Source organism: Zingiber officinale, chromosome 8A, assembly GCF_018446385.1.
Source record: "Zingiber officinale cultivar Zhangliang chromosome 8A, Zo_v1.1, whole genome shotgun sequence".
In the NCBI taxonomy this organism is placed as follows: Eukaryota; Viridiplantae; Streptophyta; class Magnoliopsida; order Zingiberales; family Zingiberaceae; genus Zingiber; species Zingiber officinale.
This window is the reverse complement of record NC_056000.1, coordinates 17,427,740-17,442,991: the sequence shown is the minus strand read 5'-3', so window position 1 is coordinate 17,442,991 and position 15,252 is coordinate 17,427,740. Positions and strand designations below refer to the sequence as shown.

The 15,252-nt window shown below is 46.3% G+C and overlaps 1 protein-coding gene across 1 annotated transcript; it reads left to right on the top strand.

The window, feature by feature from the left end:
- The first annotated feature begins 2,847 nt into the window (after window positions 1-2,847).
- On the top strand, window positions 2,848-3,465 carry LOC122010563. The gene has a single exon (XM_042567083.1). It carries the CDS (start codon window positions 2,848-2,850, stop codon window positions 3,463-3,465), a length of 618 nt encoding a protein of 205 aa, XP_042423017.1.
- The last annotated feature ends 11,787 nt before the right edge of the window (window positions 3,466-15,252 follow it).

Sequence of the window (15,252 nt, the reverse complement as noted above, 5' to 3'; positions counted from 1 at the left end):
AAACCGTCAACATCGTCTCCTCGCATCCCCTCCAGTGTGGCTGCCCGTCGAGATGCCGATGATGTCAAGTTCTGGTGTCACATTCTAGATCATTTGTGGTATACAATTGTGTTGATTCCACCGATACTTTACGATTCTAACAATTCTGTTTCGATTTCACAAATCCTCGATCGATCTAGATAGTAGGATCGATCCGAATCGATTTCCTCCTTCTCGGATAGTACGATCTTACGTGTGCACTGCACTTGTGTACATCTAATGTAATTTTTTTTAACTTAGGGTGTATACCTTAGGTATGAGGATTTAAGGTTTAGGATGTAATATTTAGGATTTAGGAAGTAAAAAATTGATACACTAACATAAGTGTATTCAATCAAGATATTAAATGATTTTCATTGACTTTTTTTTAATGATAAACTTTTGTAGAGTTGATAGATTTTTATTAACTTTTATAGAATCTCATATAGTTGTAAAAAGAATAGTTCTATAATCTTTTTTTTTGCAATACTTTTATAGACATTTGTAAATTTCATGGAAATTTATGATTTAAGGGGTGTATTCAATCTTGAAAAAACTTAGGTGGTCATGGTCTCGCACAATATTTATTTTCAAACAAAACATAAAATACCTAATTAATTTTTTAAAATAAAATAATAAATAATAGACTTGTCCATAAATTTTTTTTAAACCTTTTATACTTTTATCTTATTTTAACTAAAAATTAAGAAAAATAACGTCTCACTTTTAAAAAAATCTTTAATAATATAATTTTAAATCCAATAATATTATAATAATTTTAAATATTTTTATTTATAATTTTAAACTAAATTATCATGAAATATTGGTCAATCCTTTAATTTGGTCAAACTTTAATAAAATATTGAATTAATAAATTTGATTAGTAATAAAATTAATAATAATATTATTTGATCCGGCAGTAAGGACGAGGGACCCCCTTTGTGGGGAGCCAATGACACGTGAAGGTCAGAAGTTAAAAGGGTCAGCATGAGGTCCATCCGATCGGAGAAGGGTCGGGTCAACCGGCCGAACAGGTCCGGGCGGAATCAAAGACAACCCGACGGGGAGTCGGGTTTCCGACGCTCATGATGAACAGGGTCGCCGGGCCGAGCGGGTAGCCCGCTCGGCCGAGGCGTAAAGCATCAATGCTGTGAAGGAACAGTCTCAGCCGAGCACGCGATGGAGTGAAATCTTCCCGGTCGGACCGATACCTACGCCCGGTTGGACCGATGCCTGCCGAGCGGATGGACGCTCGGCTCGGGGAAAAAAGAGACAAGGACAAGGGGACATTGAGGAACATCTTTTGACAACATGCATGTTCGACGACCAAGCCATACGCAGAATCCTACGACGGAAGGTTCTATTGTCCCATCAGAGAGGTGCTCGGACTGTAGCAGTATGGTGTCAGGCATGCTCCTCTGGTAAGCTCATACTAAGGTATGGTAAAGGACACGTGTACGCCTCGGTAGGTGTGCATAAGCCTCCCCACAGCTCTATATAAGAGCCCTCAGACTTCGCCGGAGGTACGCAATCCATCATCTTTGGAGCCACTTCATCGTTTTCCTCTTGCCAGACTTGAGCGTCGGAGGGTCGTTGCCGGGAACCCCTTCCCGGCTCGACTTCCTTGCAGGTTCGCCGGAGATTCGTTCAGCCAGTCGAAGACAGCGGAGAGCGCCACGTCCCTAGCATCCATCGACTCAGCGTTCGGACAGGATCATTATTAATTTGATTAGTAATAATATTATTAAAATAAATAAATATAAATATATAAATTTTATTTAGGAATTTTTAAAATTTAATAAATTTTATAGAATATTTTTAGGTCGAATTTCATTAGACTTTATTAAATTATTTATTAATTAAGTTGAGAATTAATTTAATTTATTAATATATATTTTATATTAAAACCTAATGTATCAAGTTTCTCTTCCCTATATGCACAGTGCTGCCGTCTAAATCGACTTCGACTTGCTCGCAAGTAGCCGATGGAAGCATCATCGACCACCTTAAATAATTTTTCTATTTGTTTTCCTCATTTCTGATGAATTGCAGGCTTCACCGGATGACACTCATTGTTTCCCATCACGAGCAACCGGAGAAAAAATCTTCGCCTACAGTCCGTCGGCGTGAGCCGTCGTCGGAGAAAAGGCTGCAAGCGGTTGCTACTCCGTTCCAACCGTTTCGATCCATTCTTTTACCGTTATAACGTCGAAGAACGGCATTTCAGAAGACTCTCAGGTTCGCATGAAAAGCATGTTGAGAGGTTGATGTAGGCCGCCGAGAGGTTGAACAAGGACCGGGCCTTAAAGATCAAAGAAATAATCAAAATCAAGAAGTGGGAAGAGAAATGACTTATTTGTAAAAAATTAAAACCATTTGAAGTCAATAGAAATCTCAAGGGTGACGAGAAGACTTTTTATTTTATTTTTAAAATTATACCAAGTATTTTGAAGAGATCTTATTGGTTAAAATTTATATCCAAGGATTTCTAAAGAATCCATGAGAATCTATTAAAACTTTGGATATCAAAAGATTTTCATAGAGTTTTAAAAAATCAAGTTTAAATACCACATGACTTTTTAAAACTCTATAAAAATCTAATTTGGATACTACGATTTCTATAAAGTTTATAAAAATCTAGATTGAATACACTTAGACTTTTAAAAATCCACAAAAGTCATTCAAAATAATTAAAAGTAGAATATATATATATATATATATATAAGCACTGTTCACCAGTGGGGGAGGGGGGCTTCGTTCGGGTTTGGCTGCCACCTCCAGGAGGATTTTGTTCGTCCTCTCAAGCTCCTCGTCGGAGCGCCGGCGCTGATGCCGGCCTCCAATGCTCTACCTCTCCTCTCTTCCCCTCTCCCTCTCTCCGTAGGCGCCGGTTCACCGGAGGAGAGTTGTCCTCTGCTTCGGTCTCCAGGCGGACGACGAGGAGCACCACCACCGTTACCACTGGCGCACGTCGCCGCCCCCAGCGGGCACCGCCACTACCTCCTGCGACCATCATTGTCTCTTCTTGCGGCCACTACCGCTGGCACCAGTGCACGCTACCGCCTCCTGCGACCATGGCCGTCGGCAACCACCGATGCCTCCTCCCGCGGCCACAGCCATCGCCTCCTGCGACCATGGCCGCCGGCAGCCACCGCTGCCTCCTCCCGCAGCCACAGTCGTCGCCTCCTGCGTCCATCGCCACCGGCAGCCACCGCTGTCTCCTCCCGCGGCCACAGCCGCCACCTCCTGAGACCATCGCCGCCGACAGCCACCGCTACCTCCTCCCGCAGCCACAGTCGCCGCCTCCAGCGGGTGTCGCCTCCGTCAGCCGCCGTCGTCTCCTCCCGCGGTCATAGTCGCCGTCTCCAGTGGACGCCTAGGTGGTCACCGCCTACGCACCGTTTGTTTACTCCAACCTTCGAGTCGAGATGGGGTTCCGACCATTGAGGCGTGTTGTGTTTCGCTATTTATATTGCTATCATGCTTGTGAGTTACTTGTATCATCTGGCCTGCGAGCCGTCATCATATCCCGGCCTGTGAGCCGTTGTAGTATTCCGGCTCAGGAGCCGCAGTCCTATTTCGGTCGACATGCCGCCTCTTGGATCCATGTTGCACCGGATTCCATGTCGTCGCCCCCCAGATCTGACTCCTCAGCTGGCTCACACCCCTCTACTCGTCCGAGCCGCTATGACTCAATCAACACCGCGATCAGCTCACTGACCCATCCGAGGGCGCCCTCCGGGGCCAGGGTACGTCATCGTACTCGTCCTACATTTACTTCATTGTTATGCTATTATTTGATAGCTTATACATTTGTGGGACCCGCCTCGAGCATAAGGGTACTAGGGACCGGGGTAACTCGGTCGATGGCTACAAGTACTGCTAACCAGAGGACTTCTGACGACTTGGTCAACACAGAAGACAACTCACTAGTCGGGTCACGGAGATGCGGTCAACATTCCAGCCACGTCATTTTGGCAGTTCCGTCTTCTCAGATTCCCGACAGGAACATATTTGGCGTCGTCTGTGGGAACTTCGCCTGATCTGGAATGTGGAGACAGAAGACGCCGAAAAATGCTGTCATATTTATGACCTTGATGGGTTTCGACGAGTATAACATATTCACCTCACTCCACGGGTATTCGGGAGTTGAGAAATTGAATCAACTCCTCTGCTAGTCGGCAGGTCAGTGTTTCCATTATGTTCTCTTTCGGTCATAGAATCTATCATAGTTTCCCGAGCGAGGACTCCCGAGCCGATAGACCGGGTGTATATTGTCTGAACCACGAGCTCATTGACGAAGACCCCGCGCCAATCGACCGGGTGTATATTATCTGAGTCATGAGCTCATTGACGAAGACCCCGCGTCGATTGGCCGGATATATATTATCCGAGCCACGAGCTCATCGACGAAGACCTCGCGCTGATCGGCCGGGTGTATAATATCTGAGCCACGAGCTCATCGACGAAGACCCCGCGCCGATCGGCCGGGTGTATATTATCTGAGCTATGAGCTCATCGACGAGGATCCCGCGTCGATCGGCTGAGTGTATATTATCTGAGCCACGAGCACATTGACGAAGACCCCACACCAATCGATCGGGTGTATATTATCTGAGCCACGAGCTCATTGACGAAGACCCCGCGTCGATCGGCCGAGTGTATATTATCTGAGTCACGAGCTCATCAACGAAGACCCCACGTCGATCGGTCTGGTGTATATTATTTGAGCCACGAGCTCATCGACGAGGACCCCGCGCCGATCAGCCGGGTGTATATTATCTGAGCCACGAGCTCATCGACGAAGACCTCGCGTCGATCGGCCTGTTGTATATTATCTGAGCCACGAGCTCATCAACGAAGACCCTGCGCCGATCGGTCAGGTGTATACTATCTAAGCCACGAGCTCATCGACGAGGACCTCGGGTCGATCGGTCGGGTGTATGTTATCTGAGCCACGAGCTCATTGATGAAGACCCCTAGCCGATCGACCGGGTGTATATTATCTAAGCCACGAGCTCATCGACGAAGACCCCACGCCAATCGGTCGGGTGTATATTATCTGAGCCACGAGCTCACTGTTAGAGACTCCCGCGCCGATCAGCCGGGTTTGAGTTATATTAGAAGACCATCGAGCGGTGACGTTAAATTCTAGAGTCGAAGAGGCGACTATAAAAACCCCGCCTTGAAAACCGTCGAGCGGCGACGTTAAACCCTAGAGTCGAAGCGGCGACTATATATAAAAACCCCGCCTTGAAGACAGTTGAGCGGCGACGTTAAACCCTAGAGTCGAAGCAGCGACTATAAAAATCCCGCCTTGAAGACCGTCGAGTGGCGACGTTAAATCCTAAAGTCGAAGCGGCAACTATAAAAACCCCGCCTTGAAGACCGTCGAGCGGCGACGCTAAGCCTTAGAGTCGAAGCGGTGACTATAAAAACCCCGCCTTGAAGATCGTCAAGCGGCGACGTTATACCCTAGAGTCAAAGCGGCGACTATAAAAACCCCGCCTTGAAGATCGTCGAGCGGTGATGTTAAACCCAGGTCTCCACCGACGAACATGCAGCGACCTTAAATCCGTGAATTCACCGATTAGCTTATCAGAGCATGTATCTCCCCCGTTCGGGGTCCAGTGGTCTTCATTGGTCTCAGACCAGCTTATCAGATATTCTACCTCCCCCGTTCGGGATCAAGCGGTCTTCACTGGTCGTGGACCAGCACATCAGATATTCTATCTCCCTCATTCGGGATCGAGTGGTCTTCACTGGTCTCGGACCAACATATCATATTTCCTTATCTCCCCTGTTCGGGGACGAGCGGTCTTCACTGGTCGCGGACCAACACATCAGATATTCTATCTCCCCAGTTCGGGGTTGAGTGGTCTTCACTGGTCTCGGACCAGCATATCATATTTTCTTATCTCCCCCGTTCGGGGTCGAGCGGTCTTCATTGGTTGCGGACCAACATATCAGATATTCTATCTCCCCCGTTCGAGGTCAAGTGATCTTCACTGGTCTCGGACCATCTCATCGGATCTCATCTCCCCTGTCTGGGGTCGAGAGGTCTTCATTGGTCACGAAGCATCAAAGCAACTTATCTCCCCCATTTCGGGTCGAGCTATCTCCAATGGTCGCGAATAAGAGTATCTCCGTTGGTTTCGGGTCATAATATTTCATAGGCTCTGCGCTCGTTCGGCTCACGACTTTCGTTTCTGTGTGCATTCGATTTCGCGTGCAATGCGCCCGCTCAGCTCACGACTTTCACGTCCATGCGCCTTCAACTCACGGGCTACACTCCAGTTCAGTTCACGTGTGATAAGCCCATTTGGCTCACGACTTTCATCTCTGCGCACTCGATTTCACGGGTTATGCTTCCGCTCAGTTTTCGAGCTCCACTCCTGCCCAGCGCTGCTTCATCTCTTGCTCGATATTCGCCTATGCACTCACTTGGCGATCGGCCGAGAGCTTGCCCGGTAGTCGCTCGGCATTATTTTTCGTCGCTCGGTCGACACTTCGATAGCCACTTGATCCTTCACCTGATCATCCACTTAGCCACGTGCTTGCTTCGCTCGACATCATTATGGTCTCTCGGTCGGCATTTTACGGTCACCATGTCTGCATTTCGAGATCGCCCGATCACATTTTACAGTCATCCAACCGACATTTTTCGGGGCTAGTCCTTCCGATCGACTGGCCAACATTTTCTCGGTCACGCGCTCGGCACCGTCCAGCCGGCGTTTATCCACCCGATCGTCTTCCTTCCGATCGCCAGGGCGGCATCTTCGCGGTCTCGCGCTCGGCAACGCTCGTCCGCTCGGTCTACTCATTTTCCTACGTGTCACTCGGTCTACTATCATTTTACTCGTCGCTCACTTAACATTCTGCCGCTCGCTCGGCGTCGGTTCGGTTGCCGACTTGGTATTATTTCTCGTAGTTCGCTCGGCATCGCTACCATCTCTCGTGCGACGCTCTCTCTATTACTCGGTTCGTATTTTTTCGGTTGCCTGATCGGCATCTTCTCGATCGCGCGCATGGCTTGATCGTCAGTCTTTCTACCTGATCAGCATTATCTCCATTGCCTGGATCACACTGTTTCTCGTCGCTCGCTCGATACTACTTGAGTCAATGCTCAGCCTTCCCGTATCTACTCGTTCAACGTGATAAGACGAGCCCAATGATCTGATTTCGCGTTCGGTAGTGATTCTGTTTTGGGCTTGGTCTAGTCAGTCGGACTTGCGCCTCCTTCGACTAGACTTGAAGGGGAGGCTTGTGATGCGGATATATGGAGAAGGGTCCAAAGGGAATTAAGAAAAAGAGGAAGGACATTTTCGTCATTTGGCAGGTTAGGGCTTTAAGGGGGAAGCACTGTTCACTGGTGGGGGAGGGGGGCTTCGTTCGGGTTTGGCTGCCACCTCCAGGAGGATTTTGTTCATCCTCTCAAGCTCCTCGCCGGCGCGCCGGCGCTGATGCCGACCTCCTATGCTCTACCTCTCCTCTCTTCCCCTCTCCCTCTCTCCGTAGATGTCGATTCACCGGAGGAGAGCTGTCCTCTGCTTCGGTCTCCAGGCGGACAGCGAGGAGCACCACCACCGTTACCACTAGCGCACGCCGCCGCCCCCGGCGAGCACCGCCACCGCCTCCTGCGACCATCGCTGTCTCTTCTTGCGGCCACTACCGCTGCCACCAGTGCACACTGCCGCCTCCTGCGACCATGGTCACCGGCAACCACCGATGCCTCCTCCCGCGGCCACATCCGTCGCCTCCTGCGACCATGGCCGCCGGCAACCACCGCTGCCTCCTCTTGCGGCCACAGTCGTCGCCTCCTGCGGCCGGCAGCCACCGCTGCCTCCTCCCGCGGCCACAACCGCCGCCTCCTACGACCATCACCACCAGCAACCACCGCTGCCTCCTCCCGCGACCATAGTCGTCGCCTCCAGCGGGTGTCGCCTTCGTTAGCCGTCGTCGCCTCCTCCCGCGGTCATAGCCGCCGTCTCCAGTGGACGCCTTCACCTTCCGGGTGGTCACCGCCTGCACACCATTTGTTTACTTCGACCTTCGAGTCAAGATGGGCTTCCGGCCATCGAGTCGTGTTGTGTTTCTCTATTTATATTGCTATCATGCTTGTGAGTTACTTGTATCATCCGACCTGCGAGCCGTTACCATATCCCGGACTGTGAGTAGTTGTAGTATTCCGGCTCAGGAGCCGCCGTCCTATTTTGACCGACATGCCGCCTCTTGGATCCATGCTGCACCAAATTCCATGTCGTCGCCCCCCAGATCCGACTCCTCAGCAGGTTCACACCCCTCTACTCGTCCAGGCCGCTACGACTCGATCAACACCACGATCAGCTCACCGACCCATCCGAGGGCGCCCCCCGGGGCCAGGGTACGTCACCGTACTCGTCCTATATTTACTTCATTGCTATGCTATTATTTGATTGCTTATACATTTATGGGACCCGCCTCGAGCATCGGGATATCAGGGACCGGGGCAACTCGATCGCTGGCTATAGGTACTGCTGACCAGAGGACTTCTGACGACTTGGTCAATACAGAAAACAGCTCACCAGCCGGGTCACGGAGATGATGTCAACATTCCAGCTACGTCATTTCAGCAGTTCCGTCTTCTTAGATTCCCGACAGGAACATATATATATCTTAGGCAAAAGCATAGAAGCCAACGTAGCAGTAGGGGTGGGCCCCCACCCCTGTGATTTATCCTCTTTTAAAGAATATGGTGTAAGTACCCCAGATTGGTTTTAATATAGTCAACCAAGTTAAGTTAGGTCTTTTGTATTTTGATCTTTGTGTTCAAGTGTGATGGAACTTAGGAATATAAGAAGTCGAACGGAAGATACAATGGAGGAGAAGGATGGCATAGGGAGTAAGTTGACGAACTCAATGCATCCGAGGGACGGGAAGCTTTGAAAAAGTATGCCGATGGAGCGAGATGGATGCGCACGGTGTTTTTTAGGGATAAGAAGTCGGAGCGGAAGACTGTTCGAGGACAAGGCAGGAGTTGGGTTTGGGTGAGCTCAACTCTGGATGACCGAAGAATCACCCAAGCAACCGGAGCGAAAGACTAAACAAGTCGACGCAGTGTTGACTTGTCCAGGTGCCTAGACCATTTCCAAGTGCTCAAACTGTCTGGGATCAAACCAAGCGCCTCGTTGAATGGATGGCGTTCAGGTGACATCAGCAGCGCCCTAGGAGCCTGGACCGGTCCAAGCGCACGGACGATGATAAAGTTTTATCATCGCGCCGTTGAATAATTGTTGAGAGCAGATAAGGCGCACAATTGGAGGTACCCGGACTGGGTCCAGGCACCCGGAGATGCCACGCCATCAAAATGGCTAGATCGACCAACAGGTTATAAATAGAGCACTGGTCCTCTTCATCTCATAACAACACTTGTATTCAAGTATCAAATCTTTGTTTTTATTTTCTGTGCTATAAATCATTGTACGAGGTTTCTCCGCCTCTGAGAGTTTGCTCAAAGAAAGAGTATTGATAGTGCGCTTTACTTGTCTTGAATTAGCAACCTCCTAGGTTGCAAACCAAGTAAATCTGGTAGTCTCATTTCATTTTATGCAATTTATTTCTAATATTTTTTAATCAAATTTGAAAGTTTTGAGAATGGTATAATTGTTATTTCAGGTAATTTATCTCGCTCTTGCCGGCCGCGCTGGGACCTACATATGGGATCGCCTAGAAGGGGTCGCTAAAAGGATGGGTTCTAAAAAGTGCAAGTGGGGCACCGTCCCATGTACGACTGAGGGGGGTGCACAGTGGGGGGCTCACACCCACTGTTACATTATATATAAAAATTAATTTTTTAGAACTCATCCTTGTTAGTGGCCCTTTAGAAAAACCTCATTTGTCCTAGTGCATTGACCCTTTCCATGGAAGAAGGCAGATACCCAATAAGATATTTTACACCAGTTAAAAATTGACTTCAAAATCTATTGAAACAATCATATGTAGGATTGTATGCATGTGAAAGAGAGAGAATGGGTGAATCATGTATATTTTAAAAATAATTTTTTTATCAAACTTTTAAAAACGAAGTACACGGTGGAAAATAGTTAAGTAAAGAATAAAACTAAAAACTAAAAATAACGACATGATCAGATTAATTGGTTCAGAGCCTTCGATAACTCCTACTTCAAGACTCATGTTCCTTAAACCTATCGATGATCAATCCACTAATATTCTCTATCGGTAAACTCCCGACAAAGTAATCGAGAACAAAGAGAAGAATAGGAAAGTCTAACAACCCTACACTTCCTTAGCAATAAAGTAAATGATTTTAAATTAAATCGTTATCAACACAAGGATGGAGAAGTCATCAGTTGGTCTGCAGCAGTCGAGTGGAGCAGCATTGTAGGACAACAATAGAATGAAGTTAGACCAGCAGAATGATTGTGAATAAGCGTAGAAATGTTGTAGAAAATTTATGTCTGAGGTTACTATTCGAAGCTCCTTTTATAGACATTTCTGGGCATATGTGTTGGACCTCGTGGTTGTTTTGATGTAATCAATCAAATTAGGTTGGGTCCTATTTTATTTTAATCCCTGTGTCTAAGTGTGCAGGAGCTTAGAAATGTAGGAAGTCGAGCGGAAGACGCAGCTGGCGAGAATGACGGCACGGGAAATGAGCCGACAGGCTCGGTGCGTCAGAGGGACGAAAGAGCTGCGGAAGAGTACACCAGTGGACGAAAAGAACGTACGCAACGTTAGAGGGATGAGAAGCCGGAGGAAGCCTACTCGAGGAGAAAGTCGAAAATTAGGTTCGGGTGAGCCTTATTTCGGTTGTCCGCTATCACCCAAGCGATTGGAGCTTTGGAAGAAGAAAATGAGTGAAAAGAAGCCGGAGCTATTTATACGCTGCAGCATTGAGGGCACCCTCCATGGCGTCGAGGGCGCCCTCCACATTGAGAGCGCCCTCAACGTCATGGAGGGTGTCATCAAACCAGTCAAAGTGATCGTTTCGCATTTAGATAAAACTTTACCCAAATGTCACGTTGGAGGCGCCCTCTATGCTTATGGGAGGCGTCCTCAAGCTGAAGATTGAGTTTCCAGACCCAATAAAATGGCCCTGGAGCTAGGGAATTAATTATCAACTCTTGTACTAACTTCCTAGCAACTATTTATGCTTTTACTGTGTAAAAAGCTTCTCCGCCTTCAGAGAAGGAGATTTTGACTGAGTTTTTTAACCATCTTGGATTAACAACCACCTATGTTGTAACCAAGTCAATCTCAGAGTCCCTTCTTTAATTCTGTTCTTTTATTTTTATTTATTATTGTTGCACCTTACGAGTTGAAAGAATAAGGAGGGTATTTTTTTTGTTTCAGGCAATTCACCCATCCCCTCTTGCCGGCCCGCTGCACCAACAAGTGGTATCAGAGCCCAACAACCTCAGAAGCACTAACTGTCATCTGAAGCAACAAATATCAAGATGATGGTCGGTGCAAGTATTCACCCCCCCCCCCCCAAATTCGACAAAGACTTTGCTACATGGAAATGTCGAATGGAGGTATTTTTTAAAACAGATTTCGATATTCTATTAACAATGAAATACGGTTTGGTAGCACCTACGGATCAGAAAGGAGTCGAGAAAGAAGTGTAAGACCGATAGGTTCGATAGAGGCGGGGGGGGGGGGTGAATATCGATTCGAAAATATCGAGTATAAGCGCAGCGGAAAAGAAAAGTAGACACAGTTGTTTTTACTTCGTTCGGAGCCTGTGACGACTCCTACTCGAAGGCCCGTGGTCCTTGACCACTTTCGTTGGGCAATCACTAGCAATTCGAATATAATTACAAAATGAGTACAAGGAATGCTAATGAAACAAAGTAATACCGACAAGGAAATTAACCGAAAAGACGAAGAAGCACTTTGTCGGAGCTTTGTTAGCGTCGCAGGAACGTGGAGCAGCAGGACCAGCAGTCGAAGAGTTCTCAGTAATGATGGTTCTGAAGCTCCTGCCTGGGGCTTCTTTTATATGCTGTCCCGGGCGCCTGGATCCCTTCCGGGCGCCTGGAACGTGACGTAGCTGCACAAACCATGATGCTCCACGTGGCGACGACTCGGCCCGGACCCCTCTTCTCCAGAAAGTCCTTCTCCTGCAAGAAAAGGTTAGTCCGAGGCAAATGTACCCTGCAGCAAAGAGTGTTAGCACAGTTTTATAGATGAGCAAAGTATGACTTAGATTCCGTCTTTCCGAGACCGGAATCTAGTCACGATCTCGACTTAGATATCCGAAATGGATCTAAGCCGGATCGACGCCTAATGTTCCCTACCCGGGAACGCGTCCTCGTAGTCACTCCCCTCCGGTGACTTACCTCACTTACCCGCCAGCGGTCAGCCCGTTGACCCGTCTGGACTTCTCGCCAAGCGTCCGGTCAGCCCGTCGACCCGCTTGGACTTCTCGCCAGCTATCCGGTCAGCCCGTCGACCTAGCTGGACTTCTCGCCAGCTATCCGGTCAGCCCGTCGACCTAGCTGGACTTCTCGCCAAGCGTCCGGTCAGCCCGTCGACCCGCTTGGACTTCTCGCCAGCTATCCGGTCAGCCCGTCGACCTAGCTGGACTTTTCCTGCACACTTGATAAAAGTGTCAGACAACAACAAACCTAACTTAACCTGATTTGTCATTCATCAAAACCTGAGTTAGACCGTTAGTGCTAACCGCACCAACAATCTCCCCCTTTTTGATGGAATGACAACCTGGTTAAGTTAGTGATAAAAAATATGCAAGAATCAAGCATGATTTTTAAGGTTTAAGTTAGTTTTTCAAGTTTGCATTAAGTTGCTCTAACTTAACCAACCTAACCCTCCCCCTTTGGCATTCATCAAAAAACAAGGGTAAAGATACACAGTGAGAAATACCGAAAACAATAATACCTTGAACAATAACTGTGTTTTTAAATCCAAGAGAAGATCAAATTGACTTGGGGGAGTATAAAGTTTTGAAATTTTGTTTAAAGCATTAGCTTTTAGTTTTTTAAAAAATGCTAAGTTTAGATAGGTTAATTTTCAAACATACGTCTATAAGGTCCAAAACAAGTTTCAACTTTGAAATGCTACTTAAACATAAGTTTTCAAAACCAAAATTCCAAAACTAAGTTTGAAAAGTCTAGTTTTCAAAACTAATTGAAATTTATTTTTCAACACTAAGTGTACAAGATTCAATTTTCAAAATCAAGGAAAATAATTTTGAGAAGCTTAGTTTGTAAACTAAACTTTGTAAAATTTATCTTTCAAATTAAATTGTCAAAATTAAGTAAAATCAAATTTTTAAGAAATAGACTCAGGACAATTTTTTAAGTAAGATTAAGTTTAAATCTTTACTTGAAAAGTTCAGTTTTCAAAGAATAGGTAAAAAGTTTGTGAGATTAAAAATTTCACAATTTTAAACAAATTATTTTTAAACTTTGATTTTAAAAATTAAGTTGAAAATTCATTTTGGAAAACTAAAGTAGTTTATTTCTCCCCCTGAATTTGATATCTAACCAGCTGTCTAACCAATTAGGTACTAACTAACTATTAGAAAATAGTAGCTTTCACTTGGTTAGTCAGATTAAGTTAATTATAATCAGTCAGTGTTTGATTTGACTGATGAATTTTAATCTGATTAATATTTGAATTGTATTTAACGTCCAGACTGATACTGATGCACTGAAATAAGCATCTTAGGTCCAGACAGATGGCCTATGCATCTCACCCCTTTCTATGTTTATCAACCACAAGCAAGGTAAACCTAAGGTGTTGGTGAGATGCTCAAGAACTAAACCTATGGGTACATGCTTTCTAAGGATGTAAGACTAGTCTAAGGCCAAAACTGTTTTTGAAAGTCTAAAAATGGAAATTTTGAAATCAAACAAGTTTAGCCTATAAGTTGATAAAATCAGTTTTGAAAGTATTTTTGAAGGATCCTAGTCTATTGAGTAAGAATATATTCAATGTAAGTTTGAAATATCACTAGATAACTCCAAAAATATTTTACAAATAGTGTAGCTACAGAAGTAGGTCATCACTAAAGCTACTGAGATGATGAAGAGGGTGGTCCAGACCCCAAGGATCGAAGAAGTGTCATCAGCTCAGTGTGGCGGGTGTCCCCGGCAGCTCGTAACTCGGCAACCTCTCGCCGCATGTCCCGATGAAAATCGGAGTTCTCCTGCTGGAGACTCGCCATGGCTCTCTCTAGTCCGGTCATACGGTCGGCTAGAGTGCGGGAAGCGTGTCGTGGTGCTCGAGCTGGGGGTGGTGGTGGAGCCGGTGCGGCTTCCTCCGGAAATAGTCCAGCATGTGCGTCTGGATCGGGCTGGTGCTGTGCCCCCCTCCGCCAAGTCATAGTCCCGTCATCTCTATCTACGTGAATGCCGGCTAAGGAGAAGTTCCGAGAGGATATAACATCGAACTCGGTCATATGGGCAACGTCTCCTCTAGTGACATCAATGTGCAGTGAGGACATATAGGCTGTCAGAATGTGACCAAATGGCATATGGACTCGACTGTCAGTCACGTATCCGGCTGCGTAAGTGATGGTGGAGAAGATATGTAGGCTAATGTCAATCTCCAACCTATGAATCAGGGCATAAAGTAGGAATGAATGGAATGGGCGCATCACAGCGATGTCCCGAGTGGTCAGTGGTAAAATACAAAGAACTACAACCCTATAAAGAGCGTAGTCATGGACTCTAAGTTCTACTGACCGAAACTGTGTTACAGTGGGATCTCTCTCTCCCCCAAAAAAAATACGAATACATCGTATCGAGAGTAATATGTGAGTAGGGATCGTCGAACGGTAGATCCCTCAGAGGATAGCACAAAAAGGGGCAAGTAGAAGGACGCAACTCTAAAAACTCTCTAATAGTCGTAGGGGAAAATACGATATCAGTGCCTGCTGCCCTAGTGGTATAGGTGAAGTCATCTATTTTTACTAAGTTATTGCAAAATTCGGCACATAGACTTATGTTTATCGGCTTGCAGTTAAGTAAAGCAGACTACCTATCGCGCTCTGATAATGTCTTAAGTCTACTGACCTTCCAGTAGGAACATCATCTAGGATTGTGTTTACGGCCATAGGTGTTTTTATTTCTTTAGTATTTTCCATTCCAAATTTTCTAAGTAACTCCTTAGTATATTTTTGTTGATAAATATAATTTCCTTCATTTGTTTGTTTCTTACTGTATATAAAGAATATATGAAAAAAAATTTAGAAGACAACAAAAAAAT

Coding starts and splice junctions, on each gene's coding strand:
- LOC122010563 (XM_042567083.1), top strand. CDS start 2,848: ATGCCGGCCTCCAATGCTCTACCTCTCCTCTCTTCCCCTCTCCCTCTC.